At 44.3% G+C, this 24,533-nt stretch overlaps 1 protein-coding gene and 1 long non-coding RNA gene across 4 annotated transcripts in view; one reads left to right on the forward strand and one right to left on the reverse strand.

Moving 5' to 3' along the window:
- The first annotated feature begins 161 nt into the window (after positions 1–161).
- LOC137094089 (uncharacterized) lies at positions 162–24,445 on the forward strand. Its single transcript, XR_010908590.1, has 4 exons — positions 162–299; positions 402–492; positions 21,204–21,351; positions 24,316–24,445. It is a non-coding gene; the product is annotated as an uncharacterized lncRNA (long non-coding RNA).
- LOC137094087 (poly(rC)-binding protein 3) overlaps positions 5,188–24,533 on the reverse strand; it is a 61,504-nt gene continuing 42,158 nt past the window's right edge. For 2 of the 3 annotated variants that reach the window (XM_067459356.1, XM_067459357.1), the window contains 7 exons: positions 24,297–24,425; positions 21,202–21,348; positions 20,162–20,203; positions 19,820–19,898; positions 12,353–12,405; positions 12,074–12,243; positions 5,188–7,366 (listed from right to left, as the gene is read on the reverse strand). In XM_067459356.1, coding sequence (XP_067315457.1) covers positions 7,312–7,366; positions 12,074–12,243; positions 12,353–12,405; positions 19,820–19,898; positions 20,162–20,203; positions 21,202–21,348; positions 24,297–24,425 — 675 coding nt within the window. In that variant the 3' untranslated portion in view covers positions 5,188–7,311. The remainder of the gene's footprint in view (positions 7,367–12,073; positions 12,244–12,352; positions 12,406–19,819; positions 19,899–20,161; positions 20,204–21,201; positions 21,349–24,296; positions 24,426–24,533) is intronic. The other variant, XM_067459358.1, reaches the window with a different exon arrangement.

Consider the following 24,533-nt stretch of genomic DNA (forward strand, 5'->3'; position numbering starts at 1 on the left):
AATCTCTACCTACTTCTACAAATGTCACCATTAGGTGGTGCAATTGGACGTTGATAAAGACTACGAGAACCTGGAATAGTCTTGAGGACCTCGATAAATGACTTGGAAAATATGGACCAATTAAGCGTTGAGTATGAAACATTTGTAGTTTGTTGTGATCTCTTAGATCTTACACACAGTCCAAAAAGAAGAAGAAGAAACACAAACGTCCCATTTATGTTTCAGAGGTCATGTGGTTTCTATTATTGAAGGATTTCTGGTGACTGAAGAAGAATAAGGAAAACACAAAAATCTCTAAGGTAGGTGTTTTCAAACAGAGGAGTTAAAGGGGGACCATCATGCCAATGTTTGGAGAGAAAAATAAGATAATTACATTTGATTAACATCTAACTGTGTCAAAGGTATATCCCCCAAGTTCCATCATCTTCGTGACTCGAGTCTGCTGAGGATAAAAAGTGGTTTGGAGAATGGATGGATTGACAATGGAATTGGGTAATACATCTAACAGTAGCCTACACATTTGATGTCTGTTGATGTAGTTCAGCACACTTCACTGTAAAACATTTTCAGGTGGTTCACTTTAAAAACGAAAGTTCACCTGTGAATAAACTAAACACGAAGATAACCTTTGTTTCAACTCCCAAATAGTCAAAACAATGAATACTCTTAGTTTTCTTTTTGAAAACGTATAAACTTTAGATCAAAGTCCATAACTTGTCCAAATCTTTAATGCGTATGCAACATAAGCCTACAGTGATCACTAACCACTTCAGCTCGTGTCATAATCGAAGTAGTCGCACACATGACTGGTCCATAGTGCTTTGTACCGCTAAAATGTGAAGTTTCATTATTATGTATTCACTATTACATTATAATATTATGGTGTAATAATTCCGTAGTCGATTATGGATCTGATCATAGGAGACACAGCGTGGCAATGTTCAGCAAAGAGTGCTTCCCCTCGCACAGTTGTCACATGCGTATCCTCCATTTCGCCTCTGAATGCTCTGTGAAGACACAAATTAAAATGCAAAATTAAAACCTGAGTCTGACAAACAGATGTTTTTGACCATTTTACTTTTACAATTTTCTATCAGTTATCAGTTTTCCTTTAAAGGGGTGGTAAAACACATTCTTTCGAAGGCTTAATTGTGTTTGCGGTGTGCACTGTAATGTGTTCATGCTTCGTTTATAAAAAAATTGCATTATTTTTCATACATATTTTTCATTCACAAGCCAGACCCACATCAAGATGTTGGGTCTGGAAACTCACCATTGACAGGGCTCAATCTGAGGGGCGGGATAAACGGTTGTCTTTCAAACTCCCTCTGCACGGCGTGCACGCAATTGGATAGCGCTACAACCAACCAGAGCAACGAAGGTGAAACAGAGCTTGTTGATAGATTAAACATTCGCCGTATCCGGTCGGCAAAACTCTGAACACATCTTCCCTTTTTAAATCTACACTGTGTAACTTTTTTAGTTTATTCTTAGCTAAAATAACTTAGTTCTTTCAAAAATATATGTGCTCATTAATGTATATTTACTTATTTCAAGTAATAATGCATTCTCGTAATTTTATAATATCCCATTGAAAATACAAACGTGTTGAGGGTTCGGATGGCGGTCGCCATGTTGCTCCTCCATCTTGAAAGTACATTTGCCAAAGAGGGACATACCCGTAAATTCAAGCTTCGCTTTTCGCGTTTTTACACTCGATGGCACTGTGTCGAATGTGAAGAGGAGGATTGCTTGAGGCTGCTATATGACGATGGAGGATCACTCTTAAGCCCCTTTCACACTGCACGTCGGACTCGCAATATTCCCGGAACATTGCCGGGTCACCTTCTGTGTGAAAGCAACCACGTCCCGGCATTGATTACTGAATTCGACCCGGGTCGGGGACCTAGTAACATTGCGGGATATGTATCAGAGTCGCCAAGGAAGCGGAAAAGAGAATTAAGACGGCAACGCGACAGGCAAATCAACAAGACAAAAGTAAATATTGGAGTGGCCTGTCCAAGATAAAGAGCTCATGAGGAGCCAAGATTTTAAAAAGAACGCCGACGTTGCCTGCTTTCTTCTCGACAGGTAATATTAATTCAGCCTATTTGTGTATATTGGAAGTTTTATTGTTGCTTGGCTAATAATATCATGGTGTGCTGTGCATAATACTAGAACGACGTCTAAGATAGTTTTCCTTGCGTCAATGATGAAAAAGTATTGTTTACCTTATAACATAAATCCGTGTTCTATGACGGATAACATGAGATTAATATTTTAATTGCATTATAATTAGTTTGCCTTACGCTAGTGATGTCGTACAATATACAGAATAACGATAGCACTGATAAAAATTACTTTACTAAGATTAGCTTGCATTCGTCTGGGAACCTGATAGCTGATGTTAGCAATGAAATGGTAAAAAAATAACGAAAACATAAAACTATTATTCATTTTACATAGATTAATTTGATCATAGATCATTTGGAAAATTAAATAACTGCAAATTATAATAGTTTTCAAAAGTAACCTCATCACTTTCAAAAGCAACACTCACCGAAGAGGTCGAACTGGAAGCCATGACTAAATCGGCCACCGTAGGAGTTGAAACGAAATCGAAATTGAGAGGAACAGAAACTATTATTCACTGGATGGTCATATACCTTTACACCGCTAGATGGGGGAAAATATCACACAGTGTAGCTTTAAGAATGACTTCAGTGCCGTTCTTTGTTCTTTTCTCAGAGAAAAGCTTAACTCCAAGTCTTCCAGAGTCATGGTCAAAGCTGATTCGAAAGACCGCCGTTCGCCAGTTTCTGTGTTTACTAGAAGCACGCAAACGCAACTCGGCCGTCGTCATTATGGCCCCGCCAACCGACTCTATACACGATGTGATTGGCCCGGCAAGAGTTTGGCGATTACAGCTCAGAAGGGTATTGAGAGTTGCTAAACGACACTCGCGGGCAGATTAGATTTGCTGCCGCTAGTGCGTCTAGATTTCTAGACTACACTGCTCTGTCTCTCCTTGTAAAAACGGTCTGATAGTTTCCTGGTTCTATGAAGCAGTTCCCTTAAAAAATATGCAATGGGCTCAGATTGGTTAGCTGCATGGCCCAGCCTTGTTGTGAATTCGCTAACCGCCTTGCGCACTCCAGCGTACTCTTCTCCACAGCAATAAAAAGCGAGCTTGTTGAAAGATTAAACTTTTGCTGCATCCGGTCGGCAGAACTCAGAACACATCTTCCCTTCTTAAGAATGACTTCAGTGCCGTTCTTTGTTCTTTTCTCAGAGAAAAGCTTAACTCCAAGTCTTCCAGAGTCGCGGTCAAAGCTTTTTCGAAAGACCGGTGTTTGCCAGTTTCTGTGTTTACAAGAAGCACACAAGTGCAACTCTACCGTCATTATGTTAAGCCTCGCCCACTGACTCTATACACGATGTGATTGGCCCGACCAGAGTTTGGCGTTTACAGCTCAGAAGGGTATTCAGAGTTGCTAGACGACACTCGCGGGCAGATTAGATTTGCTGCCGCTAGGGTGCGTCTAGATTTCTAGGCTAGCAACATTACACACTAGCTAAAGTTAGAAAAGTGAAATCGTGTTTTACCACCCCTTTATATCACACACCAAAGTGAGGGATTAGAGCCCTAATAAATTCATAATTAATGTGAGAAAACAGCTTAAAGTATATTTAACATAGTTTACTGTACAATTGTGCTGAGTGAATAAGCTATTTTAAAGCACATCATACACCGATCAGGCATAACATGTAACAGGTGATTTCTTGTGAGGTGTTTCCAATCTGCAATAGTCAGTACTATCTATCAAAAGTGGTCCAAGGAAGAAACAGTGGTGAACCGACGACAGGGTGGCCAAGGCTCATTGATGCATGTGTGGAGTGAAGGCTGGCCTGTGTGATCAAACAGAAAAACTACTGTAGCTCAAATTGCTGAAATGCTGTTCTGATAGAAAGGTGTCAAAATACACAGTTGCATTGCAGTAGTTGCGTATAGGGACAGACCATGGTGCCCATGCTGAATCCTGTCCACCACTGAAGGCACCAACTTGCATGTGTGCATCAGAACTTTGACCACGAAGCAATGGAAGGTGGCCTAGGGCTGATGAATCAAGATTTCTTTTACATCACGTGAATGACCGGGTGTATGTGTGTTGCTTACCTGGGGAACACATGGCATTAGGATGCACTATGGGAAGAAGGCAAGCCAGGGGAGACAGTGTGATTTTTTTTGGCAAATTTCTTCTGGGAAACCTTGGGCCCTGCCATTCATGTGGATGTTAATTTGACACCTATGACCTACCTAAGCATTGTTGTAGACCATGTACACATTTTCATGGAAACAGTATACCCTGGTGGCTATGGCCTCTTTCGGATAATGCACCCTGCCACAAAGCAAAAAAATGGTTCAGGAATGGTTTAAGGAGCACAACAACGAGATTGAGGTGTTGGCTTCTTCAGCATCTGCACTGTAAAAAAAAAAGCTTTGTTTTTTGTTGGTTTAACTTAAAAAAGTAAGTAACCTCATTGCCTTAAAATTTTGTGTTTATTGAACTTAAAAATTTGAGTTGATACAATGAAGGAAATTTGTTTAATCAATAGAAACTCAAAATATTTTTGTATCTGAACCACATAAAAAAATTGATAAATCATGAAAATATAACTATTTGGCATGTTTCACTGCGTCATCAGAAATAAAACACACACAATTACCCAATATGCTTACAAAATCTTTTAATAATGTTTTAATAAAGGTTGTAGAATCTCAAAAAATGTTCATTGTATTAACTCAAAATTTTAATTTCAATGAACTAAAATTTTTAAGGCAACCAGGTAACTTTTTTTCTAAATAATTTTTTACAGTGTGTGGGATGTGCTGAACAAACAAGTCCGATCCATGAAGGCCCCACCTCGCAACTTACAGGACTTAAAAGATCTACTGCTAACAACTTGGTATGCTGGCACACCTCCAGGGGTCTAGTGGAGTCCATGACTCGACGGGTCTGGGCTGTTTTGGTAGCAAAAGGGGTACCAACACAATATTATTATTAAATATAACTGATCGTAGTATATCCTTATTTAAAGTATTAAAAATTATTACTATCAAGGAAAATAAACAGCACCCATGTGAGATCAAGAAACTTTATTAAAGAAAAAAACTAATATGCAAGTGAAAGCATTCTGTAAGTCAAACCATGAGTCATTCAGCAGCAAACATATAAACCATTGTTTCTTTGTTGGAAATACTACTCAGCATGGAAAATGTCCTTGTTTTATAAAATAAAATAAACACATTGCTTAAACATTAGTTTAACAAAAGAACAGTGTCATAACCTGTTATATCAGATGTTATACTGTATAGAAAGACTGCCAAGAGTGTTAAGACATTCAACATAGCAATGCTTGTAATTCCAGACCCTATTATATGGGTATGAATATACAAAATCAATACTGTGGCACAATTACTGGTCTATAGCAACTAGAAATGACAAAAACAAATACATATTCACTTACATTAACTTATTGGCTTCCCACCGAGAACTGCAATGCAATAAAATGAGATTTAAATGATCTCATAAAGTCTTAAATACAAGTCAACACCAAAATGCATACATGAAATAATTATACATTACATTTTAACTCATCAAAGCCTATTTCTTTGATATAAATAATAAACATTCTGAACAGAGAAATGTTAACATAGAGCATATACAGTAGATATACAACTTATGAATCCAACTCACAATGTAATCACTATCTATTGAAAAAAAGGTTGGAAAAAAACAAACAATCTAAAGACTATGAGCAAATGTGTTAAATGTACTGTAGGCTGTTGTTTCATCTGTGTGGAGCTGGGTGTACATTTGACAAGCTAAACAGCAAATGACCTGTTAAAAAGACACTTCATTACATTCAAATCAACTTCTGTTACTTGCCTCCTATACTGTGTAATCACAATTGCATTGCCAAAAAGTGTCGATTCTTGAAGAATTTGGTTAATCTTAATTTATTAACTGTGTCTGGACTTACGTGACACTGTCACACTTTCAAATATTCACATTATTGCAGTGCACAACACAGCATTAAATAAAGATGTAAACAGTACATTGCTTCATAAACTATTACAATTACTCGAAGCACGGTCAACATCAATAAAGTTTAGCTAAGTAATATGTCAAAAGTTAAACAATCATTTTTTCCCGAAAGGCTCAAAAATCATTAAACCACACATGACAAGCTCACCTGGTTTGTTATTTTACAAAATGGTGAATAGACAATTATTTCATGACCAGAAGAAAATAAATTGGTAAAACTTTACAATAAGGTCTCATTTGTTGATATTAGTTAGTGCATTAACATAACTAATGAGCAATATATTAGGTTACACTGTATTTGATCCTTACAGTTACAGTGTAATTATACACATAGTATTTTTACCATGCTTATTAAACTTATTAATGCAAATGAATAAAAATGTTGAGGTTAACATTAAATAAGATTAATAAATGCTGTAGAAGTATTGTTCATTGTTAGTTCTTCCTGCATTCTAACTATGTTCAAATAAGTAATGTTATAGTAATGTTTAAATAAAACCTTGTTGTTACCAAAAATATCACACACTGTATAAAATATATTGTGTTATAAATCATAAAGCAACAATGAATTACACTGGTGTCACCCTCACTGTAAAACAGTTTTGTTTCATATTTAAATTAATTGGAAATCAGATTTCTCTTTTTCTAAAACCACAACATTTATGACCGCCTGTTTTGCCACTTTACGGAAGTTAAATAAAGCATATTTTACAATTTATTGCTCACATTACATGTATGATAACTTGAATACATTTTAAATATACTGTAAAATATTGAGAAAGCAGTTCATTTAAATAAATAAGAGCAATAACAACTGCTAGACATTCAGCATGCTAAGTTTCAGTGCTAAAACTCTAAACTATATCTAATTAATAAGACAATGCATCATATTCTTGTACACAGACACAGTTCCAAAATGATCTAAATACATGTTGCTTATTAGAATATTTTAGATTGAAGAGTAGACAATATAAAACAGGCTCCTTTCAGGTGGAGCTTAGTTTTTTTTTTAAAGTTTTTTTTTATCTTTAGTTTCATTCGTTTTTCCCCCCCAAACGAATGAATTGAACTGTCTGAATTACACTTAATGCAATTAAAAAATCCTGAGGAACAAACTATATAAATTCCCAGGTTTTCAGAAAACAAATGAGGCCCAAAAACAGTTCAAGACCAGAACGTCTAAACAGAGCATAATGTGACTTCAGGAGGTTGTCATGGTTGAAGGGTCAGTCCACATGGCTGCCACATCTCTGAACCTACAGAGAGTAAAAAGAAAAAGTTTCAATGGGGTTCTCACAGTTATGTTATTTTTTTGTTTTTGTTTTCATTGTTCCCTGTCACTGTTTTCCTGAGATCTTGTTATTAGTTTGTTTCCATGGTTTCTGATTAAGTTAAGCACTTGTTTCTGGTTCCATTAATTATCTAGCTCTATATGTAGTGTATTTAAGCCCTCTGTTCTTTCTGTTAAAATTGATTATAATTCTCGTTGATGTTTCTGTGGTTGTGACCTACGCTTTTTACTCGTGTGATCTCCTTGCGTGTTGTTAGTTAGTATAAGTGTTAATGTAAGTGTTTGTGTTAAATACTCCTTCGTCGTGCGCTTGCTATATACAGCCAAAGTTTGTGACATCTACAGTATAGGGTTCTTGACTCAATTTGAAAGAACCCTTTATACCAAAAGGTTCTATAAGGAGAAACGTCTTGAATGATTGCATAATACTTTGTTTAATGGGTCATTTCGATATTGATAAAGTATGTTTACACGCTTATCATTCAAATTGAATTAAAATATAATTAATTGAAATAAATCCATAAAGCGCTTGACAGAACCCTTTAATGTTCTATAGAACATAGAAAGCAAGTACATCATGAATATCAATGACAAATATGAGTGTTCTTGATAATGAAAAGAAAAATATATATAGTTGAAAGATCTAGTTAGAAAGCATCTGCCAAGTTCTTTGAAATGTAATCTTTGTAATCTGTTTTTTGTTTTTGTTTTTTTGTTTACATCATGTGGTGTAACCATCACGCAAAAAGTAATAACGTACACCAATCAGGCATTATATATGACCTAATATTAATTGACGACGCTAATATTGTGTTGGTCCCCCTTTTGCAAATCCCACATATTAGCTGTGTCTCATTTCAGAAGGGTGCGTCCTCCGGAGGTCGCATTTGAAGGCTGCATACGTCATAAGGCAAATGCGACCTTCGAATGTGTCCTTCTTTCACAGGATTTCGGAGTGTGTATAGTCTTCGCGGCTGGAGATAGCCCATAATTCTTTACGTCGCCGTTAACAACAGTCATATATAGTTTTTTATATTATATGAAAAAACTGCACCGCTGCCAGATATACATGCGAGCGTAGGTGTGGTGTTTAAAATGTAAGTCCAAGCTTGTTTTTATTTTTAAGCTCTATTACCTCAAATAGATAGTTGTGGTTAACAGGATTGCAACACTTTAGTGCTTTTTAAACGTTTAGAACAGTACATTGCTGTCAAGACAAGAAACATTTCATAGTAATTTTCAAGTTATAAATAATTTTCATTCATATAAACTGGCGTGAGAGCGCAACGAGGCTGAATGTGTTGGCATAGCAACGTGATACTTCCTGCCTGTGTCGTTTAATTCTGATTGAGGACACTTCGTATACTGCATCCTACAACGACGTATCCTCCGGAGGATGCAGCCTTCGAAATTTAACAAAATGAGACACAGCTATTGTCACAAGTGTGGTCTTTTTTTGTGTTTTCCCCATGTTCTTCCTGGTTTCAGTTTGAGTCACATGTTCCTTTGTTCTAGTTTTCCCGCCACAGTTCAGTCCCCTCTTTTTTTATGTCTTGTCTGTGTCTTGTCATCTGTTACCTGTTCCCCCTTGTTAGTCAGTGATCATTAGCTGTGTCTCATTTTGGAAGGCTGCGTCCTCCGGAGGTCGCATTTGAAGGGTGCATACGTCATAAGGCCGTCTCATTAAAAAAAGTGAGTAGGACACTCCAAATGCGACCAAGCTTGTTTTTTTTTTTTTAAGCTCTATTACCTAAAACAGATAGTTGTGGTAAACAGGATTACTGTTGAGTGCATTTTAAACATTTAGAACAGTACGTACAGTAGTATGTACATTGCTGTCAAGACAAGAAACATTTCATAGTGATTTTCAACTTATAAATAATTTTCATTCATATAACTGGCGTGAGCACAACGAGGCTGAACTTATTGGCATAGCAACGATATACTTCCTGCCTGTGTGTCCTACGAAGGACGTCTCATTTAATTCTGGTTGACGCAGCCTTCGAAATTTAACGAAATGAGACACAGCTATTGTGTGTATTTAGTTCCCTTGTGTTCAGTACTTCCTGGTCCGTTCTCCGTTATTGTCTACGTGGTGTACTGTTTTAGATGTTCTTTGAAAAGTTAGTTTATTTGAAATAAAGGATCATTTTGTGTTTGGAAGTCTTGAACTCTTCTTCCTTTGGCATCTACATTTAACCGAAGACTGTACCCTACTGACAAGACCTCCCATTCCATGATGGGTATCTTCGTCCCCTTCTCGCCCAAGTCACCAGCAGCTTCCTCTTCAGGGGTGGATCGTTTGTGGAGCCTCCGGCAGGACGGACGGCTGCTGGAGAGGTACGTGGAAGAATTTACCGAGTTGGCTTATCTGGTGAACTAGCCCGATGCCCCGCTTAACGCTGTGTTTGTGATGGGTCTGGATGAGGTCACCATTCGATTTCATGACGCTCCATGTTCGTATTCCCTGGTTGAAACCATCAATTTAATTTTGTTCCGTATATGAAATCGAAGAGTGTGTGTTTGCCTCATCCCGACCCATCAACCACATCCGCGGCAAGGCCAGTTCCCAGCACTCCAGAGCTCGCTCCCGGCACTCCAGAGCCCGCTCCCGGCACTCCAGAGCCCGCTTCAGCCATTCGCAAGCCTGCTCCAGGCTTCAATGCGTCTTCGCCCGGCTTCCCAGAGCTGCCTCCCGGCTTCCCAGAGCTCCCACATGCATCCCACTCCAGCTGCCCACGAGCCCCCCAGCCAAGCCCCTAAATTTGAAAAACATTTTTTTTTGGGGGGGGGGGCTATAGGTCTGTGGGTGGGGAGCCTAGGGGTGGGTCTCATTTCCTGTCCAAGCCTCCAGCCCTGGCCAAGACTCCTGAACCCCCATGGCCACCCAAGGCTCCGGACCCGCCATGGTCTCGGCCTCACCCTGAAGGTCCCCAGCCAGCCAGGCCCCAGCCCCCAGGACTTTAGGGTGCCCGCCCCTCCTCCCCGGTGGACTTTGTAAGGCGCGAGGAGAGGGGGGAGTAATGTCACAAGTGTGGTCTTTGTCTGTTGTGTTTCCCCATGTTCTTCCTGGTTTCAGTTTGAGTCACATGTTCTAGTTTTCCCGCCACAGTTCAGTCCCCTCGTTTGTTAAGTTATATTAGCTGTGTCTTGTCACCTGTTCCCCCTCGTTAGTCAGTGATCAGTGTGTGTATTTAGTTCCCTCGTATTCAGTCCTTCCTGGTCCGGTCTCCGTTATACCCGCCGTTATTGTCTATGTGGTGTACTGTGTATGTGTTAGATGTTCTTTGAAAAGTTAGTTTATTTGAAATAAAGGATCATTTTGTGTTTGGAAGTCTTGACCTCTTCTTCCTTTGGAATCCACACGTAACACATGCTTGATTAGATTAATATCTGGGGAATGTCAACACCTCAAGTTTTTTCTGCAACAATGCTTAGGTTGGTGGTACGTCAAATTAACATCCACTTGGATGGCCTAAGGTTTCCCAGCAAAACATTGCCCAAAGAATCTCAATGTCTCTGCCAGCTTGCTTTCTTCCCATAGTGCATCCTGATGCCATGTGTTCTCCAGGTAAGCGACTCACACGCACCCGGCCAACCACGTGATGTAAAAGAAAACAGAGTCATCAGACCAGGCTACCTTCTTCCATTGCTCCATTGTCCAGTTCTGATGCCCACTGTTGGTGCTTTCGGCAGTGAACAAGGGTTAGCATGGGCACCCTGACTGGTCTGCGGGTATGGCTATGCAGCCCCATACTGTTACATTCCACTCCTGTCCCGGACTCCATTTCCCAGAATCCTCCATGTCTCATACCTTAACTCACTTCCTCATCTTCTTTCCCACTCTCTCCGGATTCCCTACACCTGGTCTTCATCATTAGCACACCCTTTATTACTCCCTTTATATTAAACTCACTCCTAGCACTTCTTGTCCATTCTAATGTTAATGTTCTTGATGTTGGTATGCTGTGTTTTGTTCCTGTCTGATTCCTAGTTTTATTAAACCCATCTATTGTTTAGAAGTTCTATTCTGTTGTCTTCCCTGCTGCACTACCAACCCGTGACACATATGCAACAAACTGCGATGCACTGTGTATTCTAACACCTTTCTATCAGAACCAGCATTAACTTATTGAGTAATTTGAGCTACAGTAGCTTGTCTGTTTGATCAGACCACACGGGCGAGCCTTCTCTCCCCACGTGCATCAATGAGCCTTGGCTGCCCATGATCCTTTAGCCGGTTCCTTCCTAGGACCACTTTTGATAGATACTGACAACTGCAGTTTGGGAACACCCCACAAGAGCTGCAGTTTTGGAGATGCTCTGACCCAGTCGTCTAGCCATCACAATCTGGCCCTTGTCAAAATCATAAAAATCCATATGCTTGCCTTTTCCTGCTTCTAACACATCAACTTTGAGGACAAAATGTTTCCTTGCTGCCTAATATCTCACCCACTAACAGGGGTTGTGGTGAAAAATTATTAACTTCATCTGTCATAATGTAATGCCTGATTGGTGTATCACTGCCATTCAAAAGTTTGGGGTCAGCAAATAGTTTTTTTTTTTTGAAAGAAATGTATACTTTTTGCATTAAATAAAAAAATGTTAAGAAATTAAAAACATGTTTATCTGTTTTTACCAGTTACATGTTACTGCTTGCTTCAAAACTCACCTGGCATTTATGAGGTACTGTGCCAGGCTGATGCTGGCAGGTGTTCCCGTAATGGTGATCTGACGGTCTGATGACCCCTCCATGGCATTAGCAATTTTGATCTGAGCCCCAGACATCTGACGAATTTCATTAATTTTGGTGCCCTGACGTCCGATTATGCAGCCTATTAGCTGCAAACATAAAGCAGATAGATTAAAATCACTTCAAGGATTCTTTTTTAACTTCTGGTTTGATGCAATTGCCCAGAGGGGGTTCCTGAAGACAAACAGTTATGCTCACATCATTTGGAATGGTGAGTTCATGAGTACTGGCCTGTGAACTGGCATCCACACCTAGAAACAAAAAGAAAGTGGAAGAACTAAGAAACTCAGAGAACTTTTTATGCAACATTAACCATGTTAAAACTGTACACTGATTAAAAAAGTTAACGTTAAGTTCCCTTACGATACGTTGGCATACAGTTCCCTTTCAGTCGGTCACGTTCGACGTACGTCAGAACTGAACCGACGAATTGGGATCTGAACTCAGAGACCTATCCACTTCTAGTGTATAAAAACGAGCCAATCGGAGATTGGCATGTGATCCGCACATTCCACGCTCCGCCCCGCAGCGCGGGTATAAATAGGAAGTGGAATGGCAGATCAATGCTTTCAACTTCGGAGCCGAACAGTACATTGCTGTTGCCACGAAGAGTGTTAAATTAACGAGTCTTGAGAGAGGAAGGAACTGCCAGTGCGGGTGTAACGGCGCTTCAGCGAGAGACTGATCTTGTTGCAATCGTTTGCATTCAAGCACCACTCACAAAAAGAGCTTTGTTGTTGGTTCGCTGGGTGTTTTCCCTTTGAGTGTCACACGCAGGCTTGCACTGTGGACTGCGTGCTGACCGCGGTCATCTCCCTGAGTGCTTCAGCACAATCTAAAAGAGCAGTTTCCATCCTAAAAGAGCAACACGGTTTGACCCTGCGTCTTTTTCAAGATGTCATTCAAACCGTGTGTTTCTGGGTGCGGTCGCTTTCTGTCCCCGCTTGACGGTCACGTTCGTTGTCTCACGTGTTTGGGCGTTCAGCACGCTGAGGCTGCGTTCGTGAATGAGTCATGTTCCCACTGCGGCTGCTACTCTGGCTGATGACTTGGGTGGGGACCTGAGGGTGACGGTCAGGGCTAACCTGACGGGTCAAATGGCTCCTCGGGCCCCTCCCCCCTCCACTGTGCCGGTGGAGTTCCCGGAAGAGCGTGCTTACCTCTCGCGCGGAGTGCCAGCCCTTTCCTTCGGGGCTCCGGCGGAAGACAGGATGTCGGTCGCAGCATCGGGGGACGAGCTAATGGGCTCTGAGGATGAGGATTCGGCTGCGCTGCCCCCTTCGGGTGTGACAGCGTTGCCGAGTCTGACCCAGAGCTTACGGCTGTGCTTTCCCGGGCTGCCACAAGCGTAGGGCTCGAGTGGAACCCTCCACCGTGTCCCGAACCTTCGCGGTTGGATGATTGGTTTCTCAGGATGGCCCGTGCTGGTTCTCAGCGCCCCGCCCCGGTGCCTTTCTTCCCAGAAGTGCATCAGGAGATCTCGAAGTCGTGGGCAGCGCCGTATAGCGCTCGCGTGCGATCGACGGACTCCTCCGTCCTCACTTCCCTCAATGGCGGTGTGGTGAAGGGTTACATGGGGATCCCTCCAGTCGAGCGGTCGGTGGCGATGCACCTGTGTCCCAAGACTGCTGCGGACTGGCGTGGTGCCCCGCGCCTCCCCTCCCGGGCGTGTAAGTTCTCGTCCGGGCTAACCGGCAAGGCTTACACAGCCTGTGGAGAAGCCGCATCGGCCCCGACTGGTACTCTACATCTGCCGCCAGCTCTCCAGGGCTCGGCGGTACCCACATTTTCACGAAAAGAGCAGTTTCCTATCCCCCTGGGCCCCAAGAGGGTCAGGGTGGCAGTTCACGACGCCTCCGGGCTTTGTCTCTCCCTCCCTCCCCTCCTCTCGCCAGGGGGCTGCAGAGTGGGCTTCGAGGACGCCCCCGGGCCTTCTCACCCACTCTCTGCCCCTCCCGGGAATACTCAGACAACACTCTGGGCCGCCCACGGGCCTCCTGAGTCGGGTCTGAGCATCCCACCTCTCTGCCTCCGGGCAGCGAGCAGCCGAGCGGGCTCCGAGGACGCCTCCGGGCCTTCTCACCCGCTCCCTGCCCGCACCAGGAGTGCTCGCGCGACACTCCGGGCCGCCTCCGGGCCTCCCGAGTCAAGCCAGAGCACTCCGTTGCGCTGCCCCACCCCGGGCATGTCTGTGGTGCCGTTGATCCCGCTGGTACGGTCCCTGGGAGCGTGGCTACAGCTCCCTTGACCGTCCCGTTGGCTCATCCATACCATCACACTCGGCCACGCGATTCAGTTCGCGCGCCGGCCACCCAAGTACAGCGGCATCCTCTTCACCTCAGTGCGAAGCAGGGATGCTCAAGTCTTGCGGTCAGAGATCGAGGTCCTACTGACGAAGGACGCGATCGAGCCGGTTCCTCCAGCCGAGATGAAGACAGGGTTCTACAGTCCCTACTTCATCGTGCCCAAGAAAGGGGGTGGGCTACGGCCAATCCTGGACCTGCGCGTCCTGAATCGGGCCCTGCACAAGCTCCCGTTCCGGATGTTAACGCAGAAACGCATTTTTCAATGCATCCGCCCCCAGGATTGGTTCGCAGCGATCGACCTGAAGGACGCGTACTTCCATGTCTCCATTCTCCCTCGACACAGACCGTTCCTACGCTTTGCGTTCGAGGGAAGGGCATACCAGTACAAGGTCCTGCCCTTCGGGCTGTCCCTGTTGCCCCGCGTCTTTACGAAGATCGCAGAGGCAGCCATTGTTCCACTCCGAGAACGCGGCGTTCGCATTCTCAACTATCTCGACGACTGGCTCATTCTCGCCCAGTCTCGGGAGCAGTTGTGCGAACACAGGGACATGGTGCTCAGCCACCTCAGCCTGTTGGGCCTTCGGGTCAACCGAGAGAAGAGCAAGCTCTGTCCTACTCAGAGAATCTCTTACCTCGGTATGGAGCTGGATTCGGTCAGCCAGACTGTGCGCCTCACGGAGGAGCGATTCAGGTCGGTGTTGAACTGCTTGAATATGTTCAAAGGCAGAACAGCGGTCCCACTCAAACTTTTTCAGAGGCTCCTGGGGCATATGGCATCTGCAGCTGTGGTCACGCCGCTCGGATTGCTTCATATGAGACCGCTCCAACACTGGCTTCATGGCCGAGTCCCGAGGTGGGCGTGGCGGAGCGGCCAGTACCGGGTCCCAGTGACTCCGTACTGCCACCAAACCTTCAGTCCTTGGTCAGACACGACGTTTCTCCGGGCCGGGGTGCCCTTAGAACAAGTGTCCAGGCATGCTGTGCTGTTCACGGATGCCTCATCCACGGGCTGGGGGGCCACGTACAACGGGCATGCAGTTGCGGGTCTGTGGACGGAACCGCAATTGCATTGGCATATCAATTGCCTCGAGTTGCTAGCAGTACACTTGGCACTGCGCCGCCTCAAGGGGCTGCTACGTGGCAAGCATGTACTGGTCCGTACGGACAGCATGGCGGCCGTTGCGTACATCAACCGTCAGGGTGGTCTACGCCCCCCTTTGCATGTTCCAACTCGCCCGCCACCTGCTCCTGTGGAGTCAGAAGCAGCTGAGGTCGCTTCGGGCCATTCATGTCCCTGGTGCGCTCAACCAGACAGCCGACGAGCTCTCTCGGCAGCCAGCACCTTCGGGAGAGTGGCGACTCCACCCCCAGGCGGTCCAGCTGATATGGGACCAGTTCGGAGACCTGTTTGCCTCTCCGGACTCGACCCATTGCCAGTGGTACTATTCCCTGACCGGGGGTACCCTCGGCACAGATGCACTGGCGCACAGCTGGCCCCGGGACCTACGCAAGTATGCGTTTCCCCCAGTGAGCCTTCTTGCACAGACTCTGTGCAAAGTCAGGGAGGACAAAGAGCAGGTCTTGCTAGTTGCGCCGTATTGGCCCAACCAGACCTGGTTCCCAGAACTTACTCTCCTCGCGACAGCCCCTCCTTGGCCCATTCCCCTGAGGAAGGACCTTCTTTCTCAGGGACGGGGCACTCTATGGCACCCGCGTCCAGACCTCTGGAATCTTCATGTCTGGTCCCTGGCCGGGACGCGGAGGTTCTAGATGGACTACCACAAGCAGTCGTAGATACCATCTCTTCAGCTAGAGCCCCCTCTACGAGGCGCCTCTATGTACTGAAGTGGAACCTGTTTGTTGAGTGGTGCTCTTCCCGCCGGGAAGACCCCCGAAGGTGCTCGATTGGTGTTGTGCTTTCCTTCCTGCAAGACGGGTTGGAGCGAAGGCTGTCTCCCTCCACCCTCAAAGTGTACGTCGCCGCAATAGCGGCGTACCACGACGCAGTTGAAGGTAAGTCCATAGGAAAGCACGACCTAATCGTCAGGTTCCTCAGAGGTGCGAGGAGACTAAATCCTCCTCGCCCATCCTCGATACCCTCTTGGGACTTAGCTCTAGTGCTCAGAGCACCTCAGAGCCCTCCCTTCGAGCCTTTGGAGTCAATTGAGCTTAAGATCTTGTCAATGAAGACAGTGCTCCTGACTGCATTGGCCTCTATCAAGAGGGTAGGGGACCTGCACGCACTTTCGGTCAGCGAATCGTGCCTAGAGTTCGGGCCTGGTAACTCTCACGTTATCCTGAGACCCAGGCCCTGATACGTGCCCAAGGTTCCTACCACTCCCTTCCGGGACCAGGTGGTGAACCTGCAAGCGCTGCCTTCGGAGGAGGCAGACCCAGCCCTGGCTTTGCTGTGTCCGGTCCGCTCTCTTCGCGCTTACATTGACCGGACCCAAAGCTTTCGGACCTCAGAGCAACTCTTTGTCTGTTACGGAGGCCAGCAGAAGGAAAAGGCTGTCTCCAAGCAGAGGTTAGCCCACTGGATAGTGGATGCTATAGTCTTGGCTTACCAGTCCCAAGACGTGCCTTGCCCGTTCGGGTTGCGAGGTCACTCCACTAGGAGTGTAGCATCCTCCTGGGCGCTGGCTCAAGGCGCCTCGCTGACAGACATTTGTAGAGCTGCGGGCTGGGCGACACCTAACACGTTCGCTAGATTTTATAGCCTACGTGTAGAGCCGGTATCTTCCCGCATCCTCGCCCCTGGTGGCCAGGAGCGCTAAGTGCCCGTTCTAAGTGTCGGCTTGCAACGCCGCTCCCGCCCTCTGGGCCGGATACGTGCGTTTATTGTCTCCAGTTGTGTTCCCCGGGAAACCGGCTAACCCTGTCGAGCTCCTCCGTCACCCCATGCGGTGTCAGACGTTGCGGACCGTCTGACACTAGGCCTGCACCCGTATGCTTGTGGAACGTGGTTGTAGGCTGGGTTCCATATGTAGCAGTTCCCTCACGGCAACCCCATATGTGTATTCCTCCACGGTGCCAGCTACCCTTCGGGCTAGCCCCGTGTCTTTCCCTTGACAGAGCCCCGCTCTGTCGTCTCTGGACGTGTTCTTTCCCCCCTACAATTAGGTTGGAACCACCCCAGAGACTGCCATATGTTGCACTACCCTGCCAGGTTAGTCCTTATGTGTATTCTGCCACCACTCCTTCCCTGAAGGACGTGGCCCCGCAGCGTATCTCTTCCGAGAGAGCACGCTTCCCAGGGGTCTATGGTCACTCTAAGTGGGTCTTGCAGAAACAGCATTGACTGACCTCCCTGCTTGGAGCCCTGACTTCCGTACCATACTAGACGGTCTAGTGCGCTCAAGCAGGACGCTGGAAGGGCCAGCATCCTGGCGTTTTCCAGAGGGATCCCAATTTGTCGGTTCAGTTCTGACGTACGTCGAACGTGACCGACTGAAAGGGAACGTCTCGGTTACGTATGTAACCCTCGTTCCCTGAAGAAGGGAACGGAGACGTACGTCCCGTCGCCAGGTGCTGTGCTTCAGCTAGGAGCCCAGTCACGTATTCGGCTCCTTAGTTGAAAAAGGCATTGATCTGCCATTCCACTTCCTATTTATACCCGCGCTGCGGGGCGGAGTGTGGAATGTGCGGATCACATGCCAATCTCCGATTGGCTCGTTTTTATACACTCGAAGTGGATAGGTCTCTGAGTTCAGATCCCAATTCGTCGGTTCAGTTCTGACGTACGTCTCCGTTCCCTTCTTCAGGGAACGAGGGTTACATACGTAACCGAGACGTTTTTGGAAGTGAAAAAAGAATGTCATCATATCATTTACAGTGAAAAACTATGTTGATATTCAGTTGCCTGAGTGCCACTTTACATTTGATGTTTTGTTTATTATATGTTCATATTAAATACAGTACGGTAGTTTTGATTAATAGCCTTCTCATGCATTAAAAGCCTGTGCTTTTTGGCATTTGCCAGAGTATTATAAAGGAACAAAACTAATTTTATTACTACAGGTAGTATATTAATATATAAATTAATGAAAATATTATTTTAACTGCAAATTTAGGTTCAATCTGTAAATTCGGGCAACCATAGCTGCCTTTTTTAAACTGTACAATTCACAGATTGTTCTTTTTAATGTGATTTTCCCTCTATGATCTATGTTTGTAATGTGTCCGATCTTTGCCTATTAATCCAACAAATGTTTGCTTTACTGAAGAGAGAACTGCCACTATTGGACGCAGTAATGCCTGTTCTCAGTTCTCAGTTTTTTAAAGGTACACTATGTAACTTTTAGCCCTCTAGCAGTTGAAAAACGAAACCGCATGTATTTTACAGAAGAACATTGTTTTGGTGAATCTGCGCAGGTGAATATGACCCTTCACAATAGATAATGTTTTACTATGAATGTTTATTCTGGTTTTATTACCAGCTCTGTTGCATTCTCTTTTTGCCGGCAGACTCTCCTCTGCGTTTAATTTTTAAATTTTTTTTATTGATGATTCCCCGGAGGTTCAAGATTTTGTGTGCTCCATGTGAACCCTTCTCACTTGTTGTGACAAATAAAAAGCAAAAGTCCAAAAAGGCAAATAATTTCACTCAGAGGCCATCTTTAAAAAGCCTCTTGGGCAGTCATGCAAGTACAACTCCTATCTCTTTAAACAGGGAAAAATCTAATCCTCCAGAGCTGTTCACCAAGATTATGATTACATTTCATATTGAAAATCACCAATGAAATCTGGCAACAACTTTCCCGTAGTCATAAGTGGTGTTTCTTAAGTGGTGCAGCCAATGCGCATATGCAGTACTAAGCGCACATCTCAGAACACTGGCTATAGTTCTATTGCAACCGGAGCTTCTAACTGCAGCTGCAGCGACAAGATGACTAGCGATTCCTGATTGTCTCTTTTATACAGAAAGCTGGACTTATTCCATCATATTGCACATTGCATTTACTTCATACAAAAAAGTGATATGAGTGCACCGTCTTTATGTATATAAAGTCTTTGCGTCAAAGTAGCTGGAGCATTATTTACACATATGACGAGTCAAACATGAGCAAGTGACACACGCATGTAGGCAATTTCTTCTGAAAACCATATAAACACTAAAATTTAAACACTTATAATAGGCTTACCATAATAAATCATGGTAAATTGTTTAATTAAAAAAAAAAAGTAAAATAGTGTATCTTTAAGTAAATTTGAATCTTGGGGCAATGAATGCAATAAAAAGTATATGATGGTTTGTCAAGTTGCCCATCCAGGGGGAGAAGAGTGAAAGACAAGAAAGTGAATGAAAGACCTACAGGTATATAGTGAAGGGTGTGTAGCGGGAGGGTTGGGTACGTACCAGGGAAAGCGGGGGTGGTCTGTCCGAGGGAGGTAAAGGGGGTTTGCTGCATAGCCAGCTGATGGAGCTTTGTCAACTGCTGGGGGAGGGAGGAGGGTCAGTAGTACACCTAAGAAGTTATCATTAAATAAAGGAGTCCTGCTTGGATCTTTACAAACTCAGACACTAACAAGGGGGAGCTGTGAGAAAACTCACTGCATGGAATTCTATTGAAGACATAAATATAGACCTATCAATTGTATGATTTTTAATAAAGCAGGTCATAAAAAAGAAAAAAAAACTAAGGTAACAAGAACACTACTCTAAAGAGGGATGAAGGATCAGAAGGTGAATTTTACTCACGTCTGGGTGTGGAATGGCGTACTGTCCCTGAATGGTGTAAGTCTAAGATGGAAATAGAAAGGAAAGAGAATCTTCATACAGTATATCAATGTACGTATATGTACTTGTAAATGTGTTCATAGGTTTAATGATAATTAAATGGGCAAATCATTTCATGGACTGAAGTAACAACGTGACATGAAATTTAAAATTTCATGACAAAAAAAGTTAACGCTCAATATATTTTGTACACAGAAGTCTTTGCAATGGAAATATAAAGTCGTCATACAGTCATCATCGATGGATGTATAAAGTTTTTTTTTTTGCACAAAATTCTAAAGTTCCTTCCATTTTGTGCACAGAAGGGTAAATGTCTCACAGCTTGAATTTCATTTTTACATCATTTTTATAATTGAGGAATTTTACAACATCAACATTATTTTCTAGTTTATGAATGTGAAGCTGTTTTGAAACAGTCTGTATTGTATAGAGAGCTACATAAATAAAATGTGACTTGACTTGGCTTAATTTATGTACATTTAGATTTAGGATTTTGTGCACAAAAAATGCTGGCATTACATTTCATCTGTTGAGCAGGGGCATGGGACTGGGGGGATAAAGGGTACTGAGTAACCAGGGCCCAAGGCAGGGAAGTCCGTTTTCTATACATACACATACATGGTACGGGGGCCCAGCAAGATGGTTTGTACCCAGGGCCCAAAATTTGGTGCTACGCCCCTGCTGTTGAGTAAATCCAAATGCATGGATTTTGTCTCTCTGTGTACAAATTGTATTAAAAATATACATAAAATTTTTAAATTTAAAATGTATTTTTTCGAATTGATTTTTTCAATCTAATTACTTTTGGCGCCCCATATAAATATGTATCCTTGATTACAACTTGGAATTAGATAGCATGATAAGTTTAATTTTTTCGTCTAGCAAATGTCTTACATCCTACATTCTGGTTGGTTTTTATTTTATAGTACTACTGTATGTTTATATGTAGGCCTACTGTATGTCTGCAGTCATAATGGTGTATATCCTGACCATATACTTACAGGCAGAGGCTGATGCTGCAGTAACAAACTGAGGTTGGCTGTGGCTGGAGCTGTCAGAGTATCTGCTCTTACCTGGCCCCCAGAGAAAATGACTGGTGCCGTTGCAGGCTTCGGCCTGTATGGAATTGTAGCACCTTTGGGTGGGGACTGGTAAGGATCAGGGTATGTCACATAAAGATGGAAATTGAGAAAAAAGTGAGAGTAGACTTTAATAGAGATGTAATAGATTAGGATTTCCACACAGGAGGTTCATGTAGTAACTGTAGAGGGTTTGTGAGTTGATGAAATTCTAAAAATGAATCATATCAAATGTAAAATAAATATATGGGGCTGCACGATTTAGCTTGGTGTGATTATCAAATCAAATGCTGCAACTGTTACCGTGTAGATGTAGAACTGAAGGACAGTTCCAAGACTTCCAAACACAAATGAGCTTTATTCAAAAACTGACTTTCCAAGGAACATCTAACACGCTATATTTACATGAGACCGGACAAAGACAGAGTGAACAGGGGAGAACTAAATACCAACACTGATGACTAACTAACGAGGGGGACAGGTGACAATAACTAAACAAAGCTGAGGGTACTAAACTAACAAGGGGACTGAACAGTGGCAGGAAACTACATTTACATTTAATCATTTAGCAGACGCTTTTATCCAAAGCGACTTACAAAAAAGGGGAGAGCAATTAAAGCAACGAAACAAACAAGGCCAAAAACCTGTAAGAGCTGTAAGAAGTCTCAGTTAATTAAGCATAGTACACAAAAACATTTTTTTGTTTAATTTTTTTTAACTAAGAACAAAGGAACATGTGACTAAACTCAAACCAGGAAGTACAGGGGTAAAACACTAGCCTAGAAATCTAGACGCACTCTAGCGGCAGCAAATCTCATCTCCCCGCGAGTGTGAGTGCCAATCACATCATGTAAAGGTTGGTGGGCGGGGCCATAATGACGACGGCCGAGTTGCGTGCTTCTAGTAAACACAGAAACTGGTGAACGGCAGTCTTTCGAATCAGCTTTCGAACAACCGTGACTCTGGAAGACTTGGAGTTGGGTTTTTTTCTGAGAAAAGAACAAAGAACGACACTGAAGTCATTCTTAAAAAGGGAAGATGTGTTCGGAGTTTTGCCGACCGGATACGGCGAATGTTTAATCTATCAACAAGCTCCGTTTCACCTTCGTTGCTCTGGTTGGTTGTAGAGCTATCCTATCGCGTGCAGAGGGAGTTTGAAAGACAACCATGTATCCCGCCCCTCGGATTGAGCCCTGTCAATAGTGAGTTTCCAGACCAAACATCTTGATGTGGGTCTGGCTTGTCAGGCTAGCAAAACACAACAGACACAGACCAAAAATGTAACATTACTCCCCCCTCCCGGTAGGCGTGTCCTCGCGCCTTAAGAAGTCATCCAGGGAGGAGGGGCGGGCCCCCTGAAGTCCTGGTGGCTGGGGCACGGGGGTCTGGCCCGCTAGGGACCTTCAGAGTGGATCAGAGCCCGGCCATGGCGGGTCAGGAGCCGAGGGCGGCTATGGTGGGTCAGGAGCCGAGGGCGGCCATAGGAGTAACATGAGTACACACGCCATGGCCAGCAGGACTGGAGCCCAGGGTGGAGCTGGAGCCTTGGCCAGGGCTGGAGTCTTGGGCAGAGCAGGAGCCTTGGGCAGGGCTGGAGTCTTGGGCAAGTTTTGCAAATTTAGGGGTTTGGCTGGGGGGCTCGTGAGGGGCTAGAGTGGGGTGCTCGTGGGAGCCTGGAGGCGGCTCTGGGAAGCCGGGGGGGGGGGTGGCTCTGGGAAGCCTGGAGGAGGCTCTGGGAAGCCTGGAGAGGGCGCGTGGAAGCCTGGAGCGGGCGCGTTTAAGCCTGGAGAGGGCTCGTTGAAGGCTGGAGAGGGCTCGTTGAAGGCTGGAGCGGTCTCGTGGAAGGCTGGAGCGGGCTCGTGAAAGGCTGGAGCAAGCTCATGAAGGGCTGGAGAGGGCTCGTGAAGGGCTCGTGAAGGCCTGGAGCGGGCTCTTGAAAGCGGGCTCTTGAAAGCCTGGAGGCGGCTCTGGGAAGCCGGGAGGAAGTCGGGAACTTGTTTGTTCAAAACGTGGCAACTACTAGCCCTAAACAATAGCTTCTCGGCGGGGTTCTCTGGAAAAAAATTGCGTTTGGGGGGTAAAATGTTTGTTAATTTGGCAAGGTTGCCTGCTAAAATTAGCATTAATGGGTCTATATCACATAATAGTCGCTTCAACAAGTGGATATGGAAAACAACCCACGGAAAAAAACATAAAGTTGGCAACCATTGGCAACACAGTGCAGTTAAGCTCTGTTGACATTTGACAACTAACTTAATGCGTCACTTTGTTGCTCTGATTGGTTGTAGCTCTATCCAGTTGAGGTCTTTTCTGGTTTGGTTGAAACATGTCCCATAATCACAGCCCAATGGAGCAGTATCAGGCTCATATTCTGACTAGAATTGAGTATGAACACGTCAGGCTATGTTTAGATCTGATTTGAAAGCGAATGGCGAGTTGCATTTAGATATTTTACTACTGTACCTTTATTTCCTTTTTGTAGCTGGACAGTTTTGTACCCCAATGATAAAAACAGCTGAAACATTTTTAAAAACATTTTTTTTTCCTCAGAAGAAAGCCAAACAAGTTTGGAATTACAAAGGTTAACTATTCCTTAAAGGAAGTGTATGTAAGATTGTGCAAAATTGGTACTGCAATCACTTTCCCCTTTGGGGGATATACCCCTCTCTTTGACTCTAGGTTGCCAGATAGGCTGCAGGATCCAGCAGGAATATGTGTAGCTGCAGTTGTGGTAACTAGAGCAGAGCTGGCAACCCGGATGCTGAAACACTACTGACTTTGTGATTGGTTGATAGGTGGAGGGTGGCGCTTTAGGCCAAAACACAACATGTCAACATCAACTTTTAAATTACAATATCCTGGCCGGACTACTGTTGTCAGTAATATAAGTATTAGAAATTAACATGATTTCTTAATGTCTAGTGACATATCAGGGTCATTTTATGATTAATTGAAATACATTTCTTACATAAAGTTCCTTTAAGCCTCAAAACCACTGTAATTTGACTTTTCCTTACCTCCAACATGACCACACAGATCTGCTTCACACACTGGATAATGGCCTCTGGAGCACCTGAGATCGTGACTGCCCGCTCAGTGGAATTGGGCAGCATATCTCCAGCCACTTGCACCTGAGCCCCTGTAGACTGGAGAAAAGCACAGCACAATCAGCCTGGATAGAGACCCCTGGCTCGCAGTACTTGTTCCTGTATATCTAAGGCAGGTTGGTAAAAGCTGTTGTTGAAGGTTGTCAT

Source organism: Pseudorasbora parva, chromosome 12 (assembly GCF_024679245.1).
Source record: "Pseudorasbora parva isolate DD20220531a chromosome 12, ASM2467924v1, whole genome shotgun sequence".
Classification (NCBI taxonomy): Eukaryota; Metazoa; Chordata; class Actinopteri; order Cypriniformes; family Gobionidae; genus Pseudorasbora; species Pseudorasbora parva.